This window comes from Pristis pectinata, chromosome 9 (genome assembly GCF_009764475.1).
Source record: "Pristis pectinata isolate sPriPec2 chromosome 9, sPriPec2.1.pri, whole genome shotgun sequence".
Classification (NCBI taxonomy): Eukaryota; Metazoa; Chordata; class Chondrichthyes; order Rhinopristiformes; family Pristidae; genus Pristis; species Pristis pectinata.
The window spans coordinates 80927529-80949128 of record NC_067413.1 but is presented as its reverse complement, the minus strand read 5'-3'; the positions used below and the strand labels follow the sequence as shown (position 1 = coordinate 80949128).

Below are 21600 nucleotides of genomic sequence, written 5' to 3'. Positions count from 1 at the left end.
CCTGTGCCCTCCAATACTGTGCCCCACTGTTATGCGGTAATAGACCTGTGCCTGGCAGTAGTACCCCAGTATAATACAGGGACAAACCTGTGGACACCAGTCCTGTTCCCTGTATCTACATCTAGATATGGACCTGAACTGTTGCCCAGATGTGTTAGTCCTGGGACCTGACATGACATTGAACCCATTCCAGGGTGAAAACAGTGCCTAACCTGTGAAGACTGAGCCCAACTTCGGGGGCTGCACAGTCCATAGGAGGAGCTGGATTCTTCCCTTGAGTCTTCAGCTGCAACCTGCACTGTCTCCTCCCAATCACCACAGCACTTGAGACTTCAGTGTAAGCGGTGGTGGCATCACCAGCTGCTCCTCTTGGGTCCTAATATCTATCCAGAGTAATTCCTTATCCTGCCCCAATATCCTCTGTTTGTTTTGCAGGATAGCCTATGTTCTTTTCAGATACAGGAAGCTCTACGTAAAACTTACACTGTGTAAGTTTTACCCCATATTTGCTACTTAAGATGAGTGCACACAGGGCAGAGGTGATATTATCCCCACATTGAAGTTGTGCAGTTAAGTCCAGAGTTTCTAACACCTAACTGGACTGGAAATCCAGCAGGTTGCTGAGGGAATGCAGCCCTGTCAGAGGTGCTCTCTTTTAGATAAAATGTGTCCCCGTCTCCTCTCAAGATGGTTGCGAAAGTCCAATGACATTTTAAGGGGCAGGGGAGTTCTCTCTAGTATTCTGGCCGATCTGGCCCTTTTCACAATTTAGCTTCTTCGATTTCTGCATGAAGCAATAACCATACTAAAAATGTATTTCCCAGAATTTGAAGCATTTCTGGATGACAAGGTTATGAAAAGTGCTGCGCAAATGTGAAGCTTCCTTGAAGAAAGTGTTCTTGTTATGTTAATTTACATACTTTCTTTTTGGGGTAAAAAAAGAAGCAAAAAGCACAGTATTCCTTTTAAAAAGGTATCGTGCAAGGAAGCTTTAACAATTCCTGTTGATTGTGGAATTTAAATTTAGAAATATTATGGTACCACATTAACATTACAAACATTTATTCCGCGGACAAAAGCATTAAGCAATAAAACTTTAGCTGTCCTATATGATAAGAAACCTTTTTGACTTAAAGTCTGTTCATTAAAGCATTGCTCAGTTGTTGAAGTTGGCTTCTGCAAGCCTTGGTTGTCTCCTGTACCTCATGCACAGTCCTGTTAGTCATTAATTAATATTGATAGTGATCAACTGTGGCAGGAGGGAGATGGTGACAACGGCACTGCTAAACCCAATCCTGTTCTCAATCTCCTGTACTCATGTTCAGTGCATTTGTCAAGTACTATGGCTGTGGGTTGATTGTGGATCCTTCTGCAATGCCCATGCCTCTCCAGCTCTTGTTCTTAAACTCTCAGCATCTTCATACAAATAACCTATTTCATAATTTGTATTTGTTTTGCTAGAATCGACAGCCACTGATGAACCCACTCACCACTGTCTCCAATATGAATCTACCTCTAAGGGCTAGTGTGCCACCACAGATGAGTGGTCAGGTAGGCATTAGAAAATACTGTAAGATGTTTCTCACTTGTTCTGTTAATCCTTCATTTGAAATAATGGTTTTCCCATAACTTAATGAATAAGTTTATTTTGTTGTCCAATATAGGTCAAAGTTCTACATTTGCTCCCTGATCTTGGCTTGGTTGTTTTACCTCTAAGAATGGGTATTAAGGTTGTGAACTATACATCTTGCAGTAAGGAGCTGGGAAATTAATCCTCTTTCTGGTGTCTCCAGAGACCAACCAAGCTGAGTCTGCATCCTGAGCTCACCAGAACTTCTTTATTATATTTAAATAAAAAATTCCTCTTCAGGAAAAGGACTTGGGAAATTATAGTTGAATCTGCACTTTTGAGTGAGCAAGCAAAAGAATTTGGGGAGAAGACTTGTAAGGCCTACAAGTAATTTAAAGTAGATTCAAAGTCATGCTTGTTAAATGCACATTTCCGGTCTATTTTTCAGTTGTTGCATATCAGAAAGGACTGTAAAATTGTCTTTACAATGTTCAAATAATTTATCTGTTTTAAATAAAAACAATTGCATTAAAATAATGTCAGCTTCAATGGTAATCTTTATTGCTTTAAAAATTGAAATATTAATGGATGATGAACTAGTGCCGTAAAACTGAACAATATTTCATAACCTTTTTTCTCTAAAACCTGTCAGGAATTAAATGAATATAGCACAATAGGGTAAAATCATTTTGTGGTATGCAGGGATAATAAGAAACCACAAAATAATTCAGGCTGTCAGCTTGGTCAAAAGCAAACATTATTTATTTGGAAAAGCTCATCAACTTGTTGTGAATGTTAATAGAATAAATTCCCAGATTTTTTTTAGAAAAAGATTGAAAAGGAGTTGTTCTATGATTCTTTTCTGGAATTGATATGGACAATTATTTCAGGCACTCTTGTTTTTGGGGTCATTGTAATGAACCTTGATTTTAGTTTTCATTCCCAATCCGTCCTACAGTAGGTTAGGAAAATGAAAAGGTGCATCATGTCTGCTAGTGAGAAAACACAGCTCTTTACGAACTGATTTAGAGAAAGGCTACTGAGTATTTGACTGTTATTGATGATATAGACATGCTTTGTATTTATTTTTCAGGGACCTATAAATGCACAGATGCTGGCCCAGAGACAGCGTGAGCTTCTGAATCAGTACCTGCGTCAAAAGCAGTTGATGCAACAACAGCAGCAGCAGCAGCAGGTGCAGCAGAGAACCATGATGATGCGGCAGCAGGGTTTGAACATCCCACCAAATATGGCAGCCTCTGGCAGCATGGCAGCTGCCATGAGCACTCCTCGGATTCCTCAGGCATCACCACAACAGTTCCCATACCCTCCAAACTATGGTACTGGGCTTACTTCCCCACCACCTTCCACCAGTCCTTTCTCCCCAGTGTCCCCAAATCCTGGGTCACAGCTCCTCTCTCACAGCTCCTTGCATGGCTCCCAGATGAATCTGGCTAACCAGGGAATGATAGGAAATGTGGGAGGACAGTTTGGGCCTGTAATGAGTCCCCAAATGCAGCACAATGCCTTCCAGTTTCCCAGCTCAGGTACTGCCTTTCCTCTGAGTGCTGTTAACTATTAGAATGGCAAAACTATTTATTGTAAAGATTGCATTATTCTTTGTGTGTTGGGAATGATGGAGCAAATTGATTTTGGCTTTCATTGGGTGTGGAGCTGTTGCTTGTAATGTCTTTACCTTATATAACCTGACCCGCCTTCCCTTTAGTTTTAAGTGAATGTCAAAGTTCAGTACTAACTTGCATGCATTGGTTGTCTAATACAATTCTGGCTAAAGGCAATGCATTTCTGTGAGAGCACAGATCTTATCTTTGGAAAATCCCACATCAGCAGATACATTAAAATTAGTTGGTTTTGATCTTTAGTTTTCAAAAATTATGTCCAAGAATTGTTAGTCTTTAGTCAAGGTACTGATTCCCAGTATCAGAGGAATCAATTCATGCTTATATATAGAAAGGTTTTTATAACATGAATGCCCTATTGCAAGTCCTGCTTGGACATTGACATAATTTATTAGTGAGCTGGATGACTGGAAAAGGAAGCACTGAAAAATATAGAGAAAGGTCAACTAAATGAGTTTGAAGTAGACAGTTCCAGGTGAGACTCAGTCCTTATATAAGCATGATAGGTAAATGGCATGTGCTATAACCTCTAAAATCCTTGAATATAGAATATTACATCTAATTTTGAGATTTAATATTTAAATTTTCGTGTCTCAGTAGAATATTAAGATTCATTCCTTCAGTAAAACCTTTTGCTTGGTAATTGGGCAACTACTAATTACCATATATTATCATTTCTGAGTAAAGTTGTGAATGTCCTCTCTTACCCAAAGAAATAATGTTGCAGAATTTGTTTATGTGCACTGATTGGTGGAGATTTTTTCTTTGGTGTTTAGCACAATAAAATCCCTTCTGCAAAATTAATACATAACACATAGCCAATAAATCCCATTAACAGTATGCAAAATCCTGATGTCTTTATAGTTTTGTTGGGGAAAGCCATTCTGAGTTCAAATAAGCTTCGTACCTCTGATGCAATTCATATTTAAAGAAAAGTTGCATTATCAATTGTTAATTACGCAAATATCCAGTATTGACTTAATTAGTTGTACAAAAAAATGCTGTAGAAGTACAGTACTAAATGTTTTTAAATGATATTACAGTGCATGCAATTTTTAATAAGTTTTAAATTACACTTAAACGTCACAGAACTAAACTGAACACAGAATTTTTTATGTTGGCAGCCGTGGTCATTATTTGTCTTAGAAGTCTCGTCATTAGTATAAAGGATCCAAAGTAGTTGAATTGGGTATTCTTTCAAGAGAGACTTTTATGATGTTTTACCCACTGACAATACATTGATACAAGATGCAGTAGAATTTTTACAGTGGTCTACTAGATTTATATTGGATTACTGTGAAACTTTTCATGGCGTCATGCTTTATACACCTGTAAAGGCTTTGGTTACATATTTGTAATGTAGTAATTAAATCCACATTAATACACCATTCATCCTATTTGTTTGGATGTGAAAAAGACGTTTATAAATCCCAGTTTAAAGAATTAAACATTAGAACAAATTTAAGCTTCTTATGTGCCAGAGATATTCGGAACATAAAGTGGTTATCAATTTAATGTCTTTTGAACGATTCCTTATTTAAGTGTTTTCCCACTTTGCAATAATATTCTCTGGGTTTTGTTATCAGGAATAATCTAGTTTGTGAGTATTCAAAGGGTAATATGAATGCACTTATTCTCCATGTGAAGAAAACTCTCGTAAGAATTCTAACAGTTGTTGCTCCCTAGGTATTTTGTTGTCATAGATTTTTTTTAGGGATAGCAAAAAAAAATTCTTTATTTCACGTTAGTGCTTTCTCATATTTTCTGATATATTTGTTCACCAAATTGAGCTTTAAAGTTAGTTAAATTGGATGTCACAGGCCCAGGAGTAACTAATTCAGTGTTATTATAAACCTTTCTTTTGCTTGATCGGTAGGGAAAATGTTCTGTTATCTTGTCTGCATATTGTGACTGGTGTTATAATTGTGACATGTTTATGTAGACCTTTCCCATTATGAATGTTGGCATAGAATCTTGTGATGGGGAAAATTATGTCAATTAAATGTTACAGAAAAATAAGGAATGAGGATTGATTTAGTTCACTAATCCAATATTCTAGTTTCCTATTCCAGTACACTGTTGATTTGATCTCCATTGGCACATAAGATCCACTGGAGTAAATTCTGCATGATATTATAAAATTTTGCTAATTAGATCCAATTTCAAAACGTGTTCCATTTGCATGAGACAGTGCCACTTAGGTTTCATTCACATGTATACTTTTTGCTCAGTAATGGCTGTCTTTACAAAACTTGAATGGACTAGTAAATTCCAAAATTTACCTTACTTTAGGAAATAATGCACCAGTAACCAAAAGTCTCTACTGACTCATGAGGTAAATGAATCACATAGCATGGCCCAGTCTTATAGATTAAGAAAGCCGGAGATCTGATTCATATCCTCTCCTATATTTGCTAGTCTGATCACAGTTGACTTCCCAAGGCTCCTATTTGGGGGTAGCTGGGCGTAGCTCTGGGGAATTTCAGCATAAGCCATGATTGCAATGTCTTCAAAATTGACAGGTCAGTTGAAAGCGGAGAATAGGTAAGATACATAAAAGGAAAAGATAAAGTAAATAGTAATGTAATTCAACTTTTTAAAAATCTCTTAAGTAACGCGCATAGTTGTTTAAAGGAGACACTTCATCAAAACCTAACAATTTTCTATGCAAGTGATCCATCTTCTATGCCAGTGGAGATTATTTATGACCATGAGTATTTGATCTTGAGCTACACTTTATGATGCATGAAAAAGAGGCATGGATGGCAAAGCTAGGTTTAGGTTTGGTGCAGTTTTTAAATGGCACTGTTTAAAAAAAAATTAAAATTAAATTGCAGGAGCTGAATGCTAACAAATTGAGAAATGAATACAATTATTTAGATGTATAGGCACAATGCATTAGTTTTCATCATTTCCTGGGGAATTCACCTCCAAATGCTAACGTGTATTATTAATTCCTGCTCATGTCCAATTGTCTAAACAAGTTGCTACTTTAGACTATAACAACAAATTCTTATGGAAATGTGTAAATGTGATTGCATATGAGACATTTTTAATGGAACCAAATGGAAAATCAAAATATGCCTGTGCCAATACTGAAGAGACAAATCAGTCTAAGATATCAAAATTTATTTTCAAATATCCTGGGCACAGGTTAACCAATTGAGGATTTAGAAGGTTGATTGTGTTTTGCTGTTTAGCTTTTTCAGTTCACAAATTTTGTACCGAGGTATCTGATGTTCTCAGAGGAATATTACGCTGTGGGTAATGGAGACAAAATTTAAATGTAGTGATGGGTGCATTTTTAAAATTAATAATTCACTTCCATTCTTCAGAGTAAATTCATTGTCTGTATGGAGTTTCAAGTGGAAGAAAAATCTGTCAACCATGTTGACATTTATTTGGATTTTCCTTGTCAATTTTACTAATTGTCACCAAAGGAGAAAGTTTAAAATGTATCATTTTAAGACATAGAGTATGTATTTTAAGATTGTCCTTGAAACTATACATTGTTCAAAATTGCTTTATGGGGTTTGTTCATTCACAGGAATGAATCAGCAGTCTGATGCAGGATTTGGTGGGGCTACAACCCCTCAAAGCCCACTAATGTCTCCAAGGATGAGTCATACACAGAGTCCAATGATACAGCAGTCTCAGCCTACACCTACCTACCAGTCACCTTCTGAGATTAATGGCTGGCCACAGGGAAGCATTAACGGAAACAGGTACTTTCCCATCACCTGCATGCTTCCACTGCAGAGGGAGGCGGGTGAGAAAACAGGCAGATACATTCACCACCACTTTCCAGACACCTGGGGTGGTGGGCAATAAGTAGAGCCTTTCCATTGTTTCTCATTTCCTAAGAACAAAAAAAAAGCCGTATTGTGATTGTCATTTGGCAGACAGGACGTGTGCTTATGTAGAAAGGAGTGATTGAATCATGGAGGAAGGTAAACAGTGTTGATCTAACAGGCCCTGGACTTGTGTATGTTAGGTATTCAATCTAGCAGCATGCTTTTTTTGCTAATTTTAATTAAGGGCTGTATTTCTTTCTCTGGTGGAGAGGGGTAGGGGGGAGGTTGTGTGATTCTTAAAATCACTTGGTAGAGAAGCAGCTGCAAAACTATGTAGTACAGTCTCTAGAAATCTTCGTTATTTACAACTTTTCTAACGCGCGTCTTACCATTCAAAATGAACCAAGGTTTATATAGACAATTGAGGTAAGGAGTGGTATAGTTCAATGAGGCTGAGAGCGATTGGCTTGTGAAATTTTGAGTGGGATGGGCTATCTGCATTTTGAGCAAGTAGTGTTTATGCATTGAAAATAGAGCGTCCATAGGAGGGTGATGGAGAAATTCAGTCTGGACCTGATAACAGCACCAGTGAGGACTTGAGAATGAACGTGTAATTCATTGTGACCGAAGAGTTTGGCAGGCAGTGCCCTTGTTATCTACTGTTTAAGAATTATGCCCACTCTTTGTAAGATTCACTGACGGATATGATCCAAGAAGTAAAAGTTTAGAGGAAATACACTTAATCTAATATATGATTTTTGTTTTCCTCTCTTCTAATTTAGCATGTTTTCACAGCCGTCCCCACCACAGTTTGGACAACAGGCAAACACCAGCATGTACAGCAACAACATGAATATCAGTGTTTCTATGGCAACCAATACCACTGGTATGAACAACATGAATCAGATGTCAGGGCAGATTAGCATGACCTCAATGACCTCTGTGCCTACATCAGGATTGTCCTCTATGGGTGCTGAACAGGTAAGAGATGGGCAGTGTTTTCTGAATATCAGGAAGATTGAACACTGGTGCATTAACAGCTAAGTTTTGAACCAATAACTGAGGTGCTAAGATTTCAACAAATACATCTTACCAGAGGCTAGAAAAGGCATTTTGAGATAATCCAAGTACTTAACTGTAAATTTCTTTGTATTGGAAAGCATTTCAAGTGCAAAAGTGACCAATGGTACTAAAAGTAGAATGCTGCCAGTTGCAATCAGCCTTCGCTGAAAGGCTCAAGCATTAACTACACGCAGGCAAACACCGACAAAGACGATTACAATTCAGTGCCACAACAACACGAATATTAGTGATTCTATGGCAAACAGTACTGCTGTTCTGAGCTGGCATGATGTCCTGGCTGATCTTTTATGGTTTGCTTATGAAAGCTGCCAGCACGTTGGCCTGAACTGTGGTGATCACTGGCATTTGAAAAGCAGAAGTCCAAGCAGTGGTAGAAGTCGAATGCAGGCACACCTTCATGAACTCGCCACTGCATCCAGTGGCAGCAGTGAATCGCTGAAGAAGGGGTCCAGATGTGTGCTTACAACTAGAAGGGCTGGGATGTAGGCAGTGGTCTGGTTCATTATAGTGATGTTATGAATCCTTAGTAAGTGCTTGGCTTATTATAACATATTGTGATGATTTCAGTTATTTGTTAGTGTTCAGATACACTTCAATTAATTTTATTTTTAAAATCAATTTTGGTTTTTAAATTTGATTGTTAAAAAGCCTTTGACTGCCAACGAGCAAAGTGAAAGTGCTATCACAGAAGGAAGGTGATGCTTTTGATGTTGACTCCTATACAGTGACCAATAACTTTGAATTGTGACCAGAAATGTCAGGCAAAGTTTTTCTTATATTATTGCCTTATGTTGCAGTTAAAATGAATCACACAGCACAAGAAGCACTGAATTGTAATTGTCTTTGTTATTCTACATAAAGATTAGTTAGGACCAATTTATGAAGATTTTCTGTTATGAGCCCAAAGAATTTGAGGTGGAGGGAGAAGTTTCTTTCCTCTTTTTTTATTATGGTTATTGGAGGCATGTTTCTGTCTATTGAAGTTCAGCTGGTGGCTCAGTGAGTTTCTCAAGATGGGTAGCTGATCTGAATGGTCTTTGAAGCAACACACAAAGCCCTGGATGGTCTTGACCTGAAACGTCAACTGTCCATTTCCCTCTATAGGTGCTGCCTGACCTGCTGAGTTCCTCCAGCATTTTGTGTGTATTGCTCCAGATATCAGCATCTGCAGTCTCTTGTGTCTCTGAATAGTCTTTGGTTTGGTCTCTAGTTCAAGCTTTGGGCAAAGACAATCATTGATCTTGGTTCTCCAGTTAGGGCAGAGAAGATCAGCTCAGGCATATATAATCAATATGTAATAATGACCTCTGCTGAACTTATGCAGATGAGCACTGAAGTGTGCTTTTATTGTTTTTCCTCTCTCCTTCACTCACCTACACTCTACAATGAAAAAAAATTGTCCTCCGGTGTGATGCCTCACACAGGATAAGCAACCACTTGAAAAACCACTTCACTTCAAAAGTAAAGTAAAAATTAGCAAGATAAAAATAAATACCTTATTGAAAACAACACCTTAATTTTTCTTATTGACCCACCTTAAAAGTAAATAATGTCCTCATCTCTAATGTTGTTGACTGAGTAACCATTGGCGATAGTACAGAGGAAATGAGTATAAGCAATCCTACTATAGAGAGCGGGAGATCTGTAAGGAGATAGAAAGCATAAGAAGACCTGAAAGATATGATGTGGTTTGGCCATGCAGAATTTTTTTTTAAATCTCAGATATTAAAATGAACACATGGAGCACAGGTCTAATGTGGCTGATGTCCTGATTTAACTATCGTAGAGTTGTAAGTGCTTGTAAAGCTGCATTAAGCTGCAGAGAGCAATGGATCCCCACAACTATATTGTTCAAGAGCCTGACACCACAAAATTCCATCACAGGAAGCATTTTCACCTTGCAGTCAGGAAGTTTTGGTCCCAGCCCCACTGTGGACTTGAGCATCATTGTAAGAGCCTGAAGGAAAATGGGTGAGTCATGAGTCCCATTCATAGTGGAGGAGTGGTGGTCATGGGAAGGACTGGCCTTGAGAGAGGGGTAGAAATGGAGTATCAGCTGTTTGGGGGGGTGGGGGGGAACAGCTGAGATTTTGAAGGTCCCAGGGGCCCTGATCGGCTGCTAGTGGATTAGGAGGAAGATCATAGAGTAGGGTGGAAGTCCAATACAAAATCACCATAAAGGTGTTGGAGGAGAGTTTGGCGAGGCAGGAACTGGGGATGGGACAGGAGAGAGGTGGTAGTGGGTGGGTGGGGGAAGTTGGATCAGACAGGAAATTTGCTGAGGGTGGGATAGATGGGAGATTGGTGGCAGTGGAGGGTCAAGATAGGAGAATGTGGGAAGTGAGAGGGTTGTTGGGTGTGGGATAGGGTAAGGTGGAGGTGTGGAGGAAGTCCTGAGTGAGAACTGAAGTAATGGGCAACTATTTTCCAGAATACATACCTGAGGTGGGTTCTTAGTGTTGGCCTTCAGGGTTAAAGTAATCCTCACAAACATTGCGCAGTCACATGTAGATAACGCACCAGATATGTAGAGGGCCCAGAAGGGAATTGTGGAATTTGTGGCATTCTTGACTTTCCTCTGTAATTATTTTTTATATATCGAAATTGAATTGCATTGGGCACACAAATGTGTTGCTGTACAACCTGACTTCTAGGCCGATGTGTTTTGTTACCAAAACAAAACCAGAAAATGCTGGAAAGACTTGGCAAGTCGGGCAGTATCTGTGGAAAGATGCTTCTTGCTTTTTCTGTTTTTATTTCAGATTTGCAGCAGCTGCAGTTCTTTTGATCTTTATTTATTGTTTTGGTAACCAGATGTGGCAGAAAGCCTGAACTTTGGTTGACCAGAATCCCGAGTCCCATATTTTCTTCAGTTTATGTCAGCTGCTGAAGTGGTTAATGAGAAATTGGTTATAAGATATTGTGCTTTTCTTGGCAGAAGCACTTTCAGCCAAAAGCATCAAATCTTTTGTACTTTTTTCAAGACACCTATCACAAGCTAGCATGGGTTGAGAATAGCCTGATGCCAACATGAATTGTCACAGATTTGTACGATTTCTATCCCATTTCCCCTCGAGTCAGGAGACAAAAAACTTGATGTTTATTAGATCAGTTACTTGCATAGTGATTTTACATAAACATGTGAAACTAGAAAAATTTTTTTTAATGGAAAAGATAGTAAAAGTTATTTGGATAAGTACATGGATAGGAAAGGTTTAGAGGATTATGAGCCAAACGTGGGCAAATGGGACTAGCTTAGGTAGGCATCTTGGTCAGCATGGATGAGTTGGGCTGAAGGGCCTGTTTCCATGCTGCATGACTCTATGAATCTTGGTTATCAAATGTGCAAATGGAGTTAAGCCTGAAAATACCATTAACATTCAATTTTTCATAAGAAAAACTTATAAACTTAATCACAGTTGATCAGTAGCCCTTTTGATGTACACGGTATAAATAATGTATCCTTCAACTCAGCAGTGCCATAGATGTACTGTTTTGCTAGGTTGTTTTTGTGGAGTTTGTAGAAACATGAGTATCATAAAAGTGATCCATTTCCACTGAACATTCTGATTTGCTTTTAGCTGCAAATATATCTTTACATTAAGTACCATGACTGCCCAATTGCAATTAAAGTCCTATTATGCGTACCTTGAGTTTATTATGAAGTAGATGAATTATTTAAGTGCATATTCAGTTAAGAGATGTGGCTGGACCACGCAGGTAATTACTTTTACAACTGCATAATTAATTATTGGAACTAATGTACATCATCTAATGCCCAGTTTATAGCCCTGTAGAATCCTTTGCTGCTTCAAAATAAATTTGTAAAACTCTATGCAAAATTGAGCAGATGCTGATAAGTTGTTATGTATAATCTTATGAATTACCTAAAAATTATTCCTTAAAATTTGTTCCTGAAGATTTAAATCTAAGTGCACTTCCTGCTATTTATTAGACAAATGATTGCCCCCAGATAAATCCTATATATAGGTTTTGTTTCTGGTCACATCCTTGGTTATTTCTTAAACCTTATCATCCACAGCTCTGCTTTATGAAGTTCAAAGTTATTTGAATTCTCTGTTAAAATCTGGAACAACGTTTTTCTGAAGCTTTGAGTTAACTTGGATTTCTTTCTACAATGGTTGTGATGCTTTTGTTTGGACAGTGCCCTACAACTTCTGAAGTTTAGCGGGATGTTTTCCTGCGTTACTCAACAGAACTTATCCTAAGCTAATTGCCAAACACCTTGCTACTTGGTGCACTGGTATTGCACTTCTAGCACTGTCAGGCAAACCCTGAAGTAAACACTAACCAGTGGGTTCAGCCTGTTATTCACAGCAGACCCAGCCTTGCCTGGACCACTGGCAGTCACGGATTACCCACTTGTCTTCCAGAATAGTTCTTCCCCACTGCAGTCTGCTCACCCTGCACAGTCCTCTTCCCTCTCCTCCCCAGGATTCACAAGCAGGTCTGTCTGGGTAGACCTATTGTTCCAGCCTGCTCTCATACCATAAAATTTCTTTCATCCCATTTTGACTGTTCTTTGTCCAGTCCCTGCCCACTTTGTCCTCTGCTGCTTTCCAGTTTCCTGGTCCCAAGCAGCTTGTCTTTACAACGGACGTAAGTGGTGTAGTTAGTAGAGCCACTTCCTCGCAGCTCCAGAAACCCTGGGTTCGATCCTGACCTTGGGTGCTGTCCATGTGGAGTTCGTCTGTTCTCCCAGTGACCGCATGGGTTTCCTCCAGGTGTTCCTGCTTCTTCCCATGTTGCAAAGATGAGTTGGTTGATAGATTAATTGGCCACTTTGTGCTTGGTGATTGGTAGAACTTGGGGGGAGTTGATGGGAATGTGAGGAGAATAAAATGGGATTAGTGTAGGATTAGTGTCAAACGGATGCTTAATAATTGGCCCAGACTTGGCGGATCAAAGGATCTGTTTCTGTGCTGTGTGACTCGATGACATACAATCCCTCTACCTCTGCACCCCACTCAATGATGGTCTGATGGCCCTCTGTTCCCCGAACAGATGCCCAACCAGATCCCTCCCACCACCACACACATCCAACTCATTCTCACATTGAGCCAATTCTCCTTCAACTCCACCCACTTCAGCTGTGGGAACTCACATGGGCCCAAACTCCACTGCCTCTCTGTGGGGTACACGGAACAATCTTAGTTTGAATCCCATCCCTCAAATCTTTTTCCAGCACATTTAAAACTATTGGTGCAGCTTCCTGCACTCATATGGAACTTGAAAATTTCATTACTTTTGCTCTCACATGACCCTACTGACTCTTCCCTTTGCTTTCTGGATCTCACTGTCCCCATTTTGGGGATAGATTACCCTTGAATATCCATTGCAAGCACACAAATTCTCACAGCTTTCTAAACCACACCACCTCCCACCCTGTTTCCATTAAAGAATTGTGCCATTACAAGCTTGCCATTCAGATCAGAACTCAGCTTTGTTTCCTGCAGTAGCATCCACTTAGAAGGTGCGTTTTCTGAACACAAGAGGTGAGTATGGGATATTGTGTTCTTGTTTCTCCATTGAGGTGTTAGTAGAACTATCCTTGGGGAAAAGACCTGGGGTCCCAGCCAATAAATGGCCTTCTTTCCAACAAAGTGAGATGGTGGAGTTAGGAGGGGGAGGGTGTAATCTGCTGACATTGGACTCTCTCACCTCTCAGTGACCATATTATTTTGGAAGATGTGTATCTTCTAGAAATGAGGAAGATTAAAATTTGAGAGTTAGAAAAAAGTCATTCTTTTTATCACGTTTCAGTTATAATATCACAAGGGAAGGATGGGGGTTCAACACCAGTCATTTTTAACTATTAGCATTGAAATTAAACATGAATGAGCTCCAAGCGACTCCAGTCCAACTCAATATATTTTGCATAAAATTGTCTGTTTTTTAATAAAATGATCATAATGGTGTCCTCCACAGTTGAATGATCAACCAACATGATATCTGAGCTCAGACATGGTCATTTATATAGTGAAGCCTGTGGAACTCTGCTTCATAGTGGCAGCAGCACCAGGATAAATGGCCAGAATAAGAGGAGGCATCAGACCTCAATGTGACAAGTGACTTTCTTTCACTGCAGCTCCAAAGTGAGATTTTATAATTTCCCACAACTTACCATCCTTGTGCCCATCTGAAATTTTTCATAAGTCCCATGAATTCATTCAAGTAAATTCAAGTTATGTTGCGTTCTCATTTGGATTAAAACATCAAGAATTGGGTAATGTTATCCCATCAATGTAGGTTGAAGTGAAGCCAAGTCCCAGCAATATATGGTGGGATATTATTGTGTTACCAACTTTTATTGTTAAATTGCTAATCTTAAACAGCAGATAACATTAAATATTTAGCACACAAGCTGCCTTTTGGATAATAGTTGTTGCTGATGTGAACTTGAAAGTTTTTTCCTACTTTAGGATGAAAGATTTATTGCAAGAGTGCTACAATAACCAATTGCAATAAATAATTAATTGCATTTCCATTAGTACAACAGAGATTTATTAACTAGTGAATAGTAAAAGCAAAAAGTCTCAACACATTCCTGTTTTTTCGAAAAAAAATCTATGCTGTCTCATTAAAAGGCAATACTTTAAAACATTTAAACTGTGTAACATTGTGTTTCCAGGCCTGACTTGTTAACTCCTTGGCTGCTACTGCACACTCTTGCCCTTAACTGTGACAAGAAGCAAGAACTGTAAACTAAAAATATCAAGGGTGCACTACAGATAATGAATGTACTGTGAAGGATTTAATATCATTGAGGTTTTTAAAATGTATGATTGTGCTCAAATCAAACAGTTGGAAAGATTATTCTATAGCATGCAAGCTATTTTTAAGAAGTGCTTAAAACAAGTGTGCTGTTTGAGATAAAGACCAGAAAGAATGGCCAAGGTGTTGCTCATATTCCACAATCACTTACTGTTCTGAAGCCACTGAATTTTACTATTTATAATGTTATGTTGTGTTTTTGTTCCTGTTAATTAAATATGTATTTCATGCTTTTCAATCTTGCAGAAATATTGCTGACCCTCTGGATTGCTATTCCTCCTGTCTTCAACTAGGTCCAGAAGGTCCACGTGCTTGCTGATGTACAGTGCAGGGTCAACATTTAGGTGGTAACAATTATACCAACAAACAAGCTCCACCAGATCAAGCCAAGAAAAGTGCAGCAGCCAATTGAACTCTCAGCCAGTCTCAGAGAAATTCTTGTTTCAAGTGTTGCTAACAGAGTGACAGGCTCCTTAGTAGCAACGTACTTGCCTACCGAAGCTGCTTTGTCCATTAATTGCATTCACCATAAGTGTGACTTAAGTCTGTCCTCACAACAGATTGACGTCGGCTTCGAACCTTGTCCGATGAATGTATTTCTATCATCGTTTTGCAGAATGATCAGCTCTTTGCGCTTTTTTTTGATCCTCGGTGGTTGCTGACTTTTCTGCTATTTAATCCAGTGTGCAGGCTTTCAGCCATGTTTCCCTTAACAGTATTTAGAAATGAAGCCTTTCTTTAAAAGGTTCTGCTGTGAATATAAATAAACTTACCAATAAGCTGAATACTGTAAGAATAAAGAATTTGGTTTGGAAGGTATCTAAATGGAATATGAAATTGTTTTTATGTTTTTCATAAAGCCAAATGGGGAATAGACATCAGGTGGTTTGTTAGTTGTGTCAGCAAGAGTTGGTGCATTATCTTTTCATGCTATGCTTGTGTTCTGCAGTCATGGCTCAATATCCAGGGTGCATGAAATTTTTGTCCCAGTTTTTCATTACATTGATGGATTATTATAATATTTTGGCTCTGCAGACTGAGGCTACCTATTAAACATTATCAGCTCTGTAGAGCCCACCTCTCACACCGGATTAATTTATTTGATAATAACTGTTAATGTTGACAGAAAAATACAAAACCACCAACACCATCTCATAATGGTTTCATAGCAGTTAATAAGACCAATTTGATCCTTGCTGTGGTTACAGATCCAGTCAGGTGACCAAATCTGTGGCTCATTTCTCTCTCTCTCTCTCTCTCTCTCTCTCACACTCACACACACACACACACACACACACACACAAATTGTTCATCCAGACTAGCTCCCACAGCCTGTCAGAGATAGGGACTCATGTCTATACCACACACCCAAAATTCAGAACAGTTTTCTCTCAGTCATTTGGACTGTCTCAGTGAAGCCCTCAATGCCGTCCTGCCTCCAATCCCACCAGCAGCTGCATCACCCAACAAAAGGTCAGGAATTTGTAACCATTTCCCTCACTGTAGTACAGCAGAAGTATATGTCGTGCACTCAGACCTTATTCCTATTCTTCCTAATGCCTGGTCTTCCTGCAAACAATTCCCATCCTACAAACGTACTTAGTTCCCTTGGAGCTAAAGGCCAGCTGCATTCTCTCCTTCACCATCTTCTCTTCAAGAGCATGACTGTTTGTTCCTCTCAGGCTGTGCTCCTTCCACCAGTAGCAGCAGTGTTGACCCTTTCAGGCTGATAGGCTGGCCTGTTGCAGTCCGGCTCCCTTGCTGGCCTTATCTCTGTCCACCAGAGGTGAGCAGTGTGATCCAGTCTCTCCTACAGACAGGCTAAGGTGCAGGGTGGAGTTCAGGTGTATTACTGAAAGCTGCTAGGTTTTTCTCCACCTCAATACTTTCAAGTAATTCTGCAATGGCAAAATAACAAAAGCAGAGAAAATTTATTCTCTCCTTTTCTTGGTGTACATTTCTTGCCCATTTTGTACAATTTTTCTGCAGATAATATGTTGCTCAGTTTCACTGGTGGAAGCAAACTGAAGTCACAGATTCACAAGCAGCCAGCTAAGTACTAATGCAGAACTGGGAAAATTCAAGAGATGATAATTTTTTAGCTGGATTTCTAGAATGAGATGAAACCCTGTATCGAGCTTCACTGCTGATTCACAATGATTTAATGTTGCAACTCATTAATCTTATAGAGTATTACTAATGTTAATTTTTTTAACTCTCTTTAATCGTCCCTGAACAATCAATTGGTTTGGGACTGAACAAAGAACAGGGGCTTAAATTCTGAGTCATGTACGTAAAACTTAATCAGCATTTGACGAGAAACTCACAAAATTGTGCACACTGTCTTTATGTATAGAACCAATATTGCATTATGGGGTTTATTGCATTTCTGGTATGAAGTCACATGGTTTTTACACTAATGCAGAATTCTGAGCAAATTCATCTTGAGTTACCCATTTTAGTGGCCACTGAATAGATTTGGAATTTATTAATGGTTTGTTGGGTTTCCTTTGATATATGTGTGTGTGTGTGGGGGGGGGGGGGGGGTGTGGGGTGGAGTTTAGTATGGGTCTTTTCCATTCTGCATTTATTATGTAGCCAACCTAAGCTTTTGGCTTTGAAAAATTAAGCAGATATAATTGTGAAGTTTACTCACACAATATACCAAATACTACAATATCAGCAGTTCCATTAAGGCAGAGTATTCAATGCAGTTTAGTTCCAACACCATGCTATCCTATTATGTATATTAGATCAGATCATTACAACTATTAAATTCACCTTTACACATGACTTTGCTTCTGGTGTGTTTAGTTGAGTTTACTCGCATAAGCGTGCATGGGATAGTAACGCTTGCATTGTGAGCTATAAAACTTAAGGTATTACGGACTGTTCAAGCTTATTGTTCTAAACTAATTGTTCATTGCAGTTTTATTGTGCTGAGAGGACGGACTTTTTTGTAAGCTACAGAAACCCAGTGCTTCATTACAATTTCCTAAAGTCAGCGGCAGTTTCCAAAAGCAAAATTGATCAGATGTCACCACAAGTAAGAGAACACAAACAGCCATAACATTTTCATATGGTACAGTATTTTGTAAAATAAGATGCGATGACTTTTGGAAAGCAGTTAGCGATATAAGAGTCTGATGTATGTAACCAAGCAATAACTTTTACTTGAGAGCATTATGTTTTACATACTTGTAGAATTTTGATGAAGTAAAATTCTTAAGCTGCTGATTTAAAGTGAGGTACTACAGTATTATATTAGATACCTTGGCAGCAGTGTCTCTCGTTTATTTTGTAAATAAAGAATCATGATGCCTTGATAGGTAGCTAACAAGTCTGTTTCAGTAGCGTTTATAAGGCCAGTGACTTAAATGGCTCTTCTAATAGATATTCTGCAACCATTTTTAGATTTCCAAAATGTACAAAAATCATGCCAAAACCCCAGACTGCTACTCTGGTCCATGTAGCTTCTCTCAGTCTAATATTATGATTAAATTGGAAAAATTGTTGAATGGGTTGGAAGCAGGTGTTTTATTACATAGTTTCTCTCTCAAGCTGTAACATTCTGAGTCCTGATACCTTTGTGTTTGTGTGTCAGGCTGTATGGAACATGCTGTCATTTAAGGCCCAAAATCCACACTGATCATATTGATCACTGTACAGAGACTGAATACAGACCTGTTTTTGCCTCAACAGTTGCTTTTAGAAAGGAGAGCTGCCACATCTCAGCTACAAATTGTTCATTTGATAAAGAAATGTATTCTTTCTGTGTGTTCAAATAACATCATTGTGTTTCAGATTGCTTTGGTATGATATAGCTTTATGTAAATACTGCTGTGAATTAGAAAAGTTTTCTGAAATGCAGGCATTTAATTTTGCAGGCATTTGGAGCCTAGACCTTTGCATTTATGTCTATGGGAACATCATGTAATAATCCAACAAGCTTTCTGTATTTACCCTATTTTGTATCGTTGCTTTAATTTGAAATATATGGTTTATGACTGGGTGTATTACTGTTGGAATTGTGCAAATAACCACTGTGTAGTTACCTACAGAGCCAAAAGATTAAAACACAAAAATCTGAATGGAAGGGGAGGGGTAAGTGTGTTTCACACGATCATTTAAATTCTGTGCACTATAACCCAAATTTATATCTTCTCTAGATTTGAATGCATAAAGGTCTACTCTCTTGGAAAGTGGATCATGGGAGCTACTTTCATTAGGAAGCAACATCTCTCTGATTGCATTATGTTCAATCTTAAACATTTTCCTCTAACAGACTTAAAGTAAGGAATCAAAGCTAACATTAAGAACTATGTATTGTAGTGGTGTACATTGCAGACAAGCAGGGCTTTGTGGCTCCGTTTGCAAAATCCAAAGATTTCACTGAGTTAATTTTAAAATACAGCTAAGCCATGGTGTGTTGGTGTGGTTCAACATCATTTTATAGTATTTCTACACAGTTGATTGTTGACTGGATGCAGACACATACTCTGCACAAACAATTCTATGGATTTTCAATTTGATAGGCAAACCCCGTCTACTTTTTCATTTAGAGCTTGAATTTGTTTTGTAAGATCTGTCAATTTCTTAGTACAGTGCAGGAACCTCAAATGCTATAAATTAGCATAATGCCTTAGATATGTTTTTATGTCCTGTATATTCCTAGCAGCTGTTTGTTGTATTATATTGTTTGTATAGTGAATTGTGTAAAATTTTTGGATGTGTCATCAGTTATTAATTTTTTTTGTCAGATAAATAGAAATAATGGTTGCCTACTGCAATATGGACCCATGATTATTGCTTAGTTTTTTTTATGTTACTTTGTTCCTTTTGTGGTCAGTAGTGGGGCACTATTTGTAAAATGTTTTTTTTCCCCAAATCTCTGAGTGGTGTATATTGGCGAATTGCAAATTCTAAGCAATATGTAAAGTAAGGTTCTTCAGCAGAAGGCTTACAGTGTTGCAAGTTCAGAGATGTATTTTTTTAGTTCACACTAAACACCTTTTTTCTTCGGGCATCCATGTTTGTTTCCTTATTGTGAGCATTTTATGCCAATTTAGGTATATTCAAAAAAATTAAATACATTTATGCAAGTTGTTAACTAATATTGCTTTTGCTGATGTCATTTGCTTATTTGATGTTAAATAATGCTGTTGTAAATAAAGAATCCTGTTATTGCGATGTTTAATAAAATTTAATTCCTTTGAATTTTGCATTTTTTAATGGAGTTGTAACCAAACTCTGGCAAGTTGCACTAAAGTGAACCTTAGGTTATAATGGGAAATACAAACTTAGCATGGAACTACATAAGCCGTTTACATTATTTGCACGTAGCAACACGATACTGCCCTTAAGGTTTCTGTAGTGATGGTGTTGCTGACTCTAGTAGCAACCTGTCCAATCACATGGTTGCATATCTTCAATGGACAGCTGGCCTTTACAGGTTTTTCATATCTGAAGGTAGGCAAATACATATTGCCTAACTTTCAATCGGTGGGAGTCAGTCCTGTGACTCGAAGCTCCCCCATGCAGCTCAGCATCACAATGTAGCCGTCCAGCTCCTGTGCAGTGGATGGTGCCCCCTGCAGGCACCCCTAGACTGCTGGAACTGTGCAGCAAGCAACACTGTGAGATTTGCTCATGACTTCACACAAAGCAAGAAGTTTCTAAGGATCCGGTTAGCAGACTGCCTGTGTCTTGAAGCTGAGTCCTGAGTTGAGCTTGGGTTGTGCTTGTGAAATTCCAGCTGTTGTCTTTTTGTCACATTCAAAGCGTATGTGGAATGTGGCACCCCGAGCATTTCTGTGTGTTCTCTCTTCCAGTGAGCCCAACACTGTTTCTAACCAAAATGCAGAATGCCTAGCAGCAAGCACTTTATTAAAATCCCTTGCACAGTAAATATTAACTTAAATAAACAACAAAAGCTGCCAGCTGGGTCTGGTCTGCCTGAGTGAAACATTAAATGTTGATGCTGCTGCTTCGACAGCTGGTGAACCTGGGGAAGTTTGCAGGCGAGGCCTCGGCCACTGTCAAGGCCCTGCACTGTGCCCGGCCTTCCTTCAGCAGAATGTACCCAGATACATGCTGGTAGAAGCAAGATGTTCCCAGTTCTCGGTGGCTGGCAAGTTCAGGCAGCTTTCTGATATTCTGCAGATTGGGTCACTAAACTTTACTTAAATTTGCTGTATCTTTACATAAGACTGAAATTGCTGAATCTGCATTATTCAGAAACCAAGACTGTGGCTAATGTTTGTGGAATGTCAAAAGCTGCTTAGGTGCTGCAGATATGCAAAGTGTGCATTTGGCAAAGTGTAGAGTTGTAGTGAAAGCATACAATGGAATGAAGCGGAACACCAGTTGGAGTTGTATCTTGCACAAAGAATGTTTGTGGTTATTAGAGGTTAGTCACCCCATCCAGAACATCACTGTAGGAGTTCCTTAGAATGGTTTCCTGGGCCCAACCACCTTCACCAACATCCTTCATCTTGTCATTAGGTCAGAAGTGGGGATGTTCACTAATTGCACAATATTTCAATTCTGTTTGCACCTCTACAGAAAATAATGCATCCGTGCCTGCATGCAGTAAAATCTAGATAACACTGGGGAAACAATTGATTAAATATCGCGACGTTCAAACCACAAGTGTCAGGCAATGACTGTCTCCAGCAAACGAGAACCTAAGTCTCTGTCCCTGGCATTCAATGACATC

General features: G+C 38.8%; 1 protein-coding gene across 13 annotated transcripts in view; it reads left to right on the top strand.

Annotated features, from left to right (window-relative positions):
• ncoa2 (nuclear receptor coactivator 2) overlaps positions 1–20066 on the top strand; it is a 234854-nt gene extending 214788 nt beyond the window's left edge. For 9 of the 13 annotated variants that reach the window (XM_052022839.1, XM_052022845.1, XM_052022847.1 and 6 more), the window contains 5 exons: positions 1462–1551; positions 2664–3117; positions 6758–6935; positions 7787–7985; positions 15176–20066. In XM_052022839.1, coding sequence (XP_051878799.1) covers positions 1462–1551; positions 2664–3117; positions 6758–6935; positions 7787–7985; positions 15176–15226 — 972 coding nt within the window. In that variant the 3' untranslated portion in view covers positions 15227–20066. Of the gene's footprint in view, positions 1–1461; positions 1552–2663; positions 3118–6757; positions 6936–7786; positions 7986–15128 lie in introns of all 13 variants that reach the window. The other 4 variants (XM_052022850.1, XM_052022849.1, XM_052022848.1 and 1 more) reach the window with 2 other exon arrangements.
• Positions 20067–21600: the final 1534 nt, after the last annotated feature.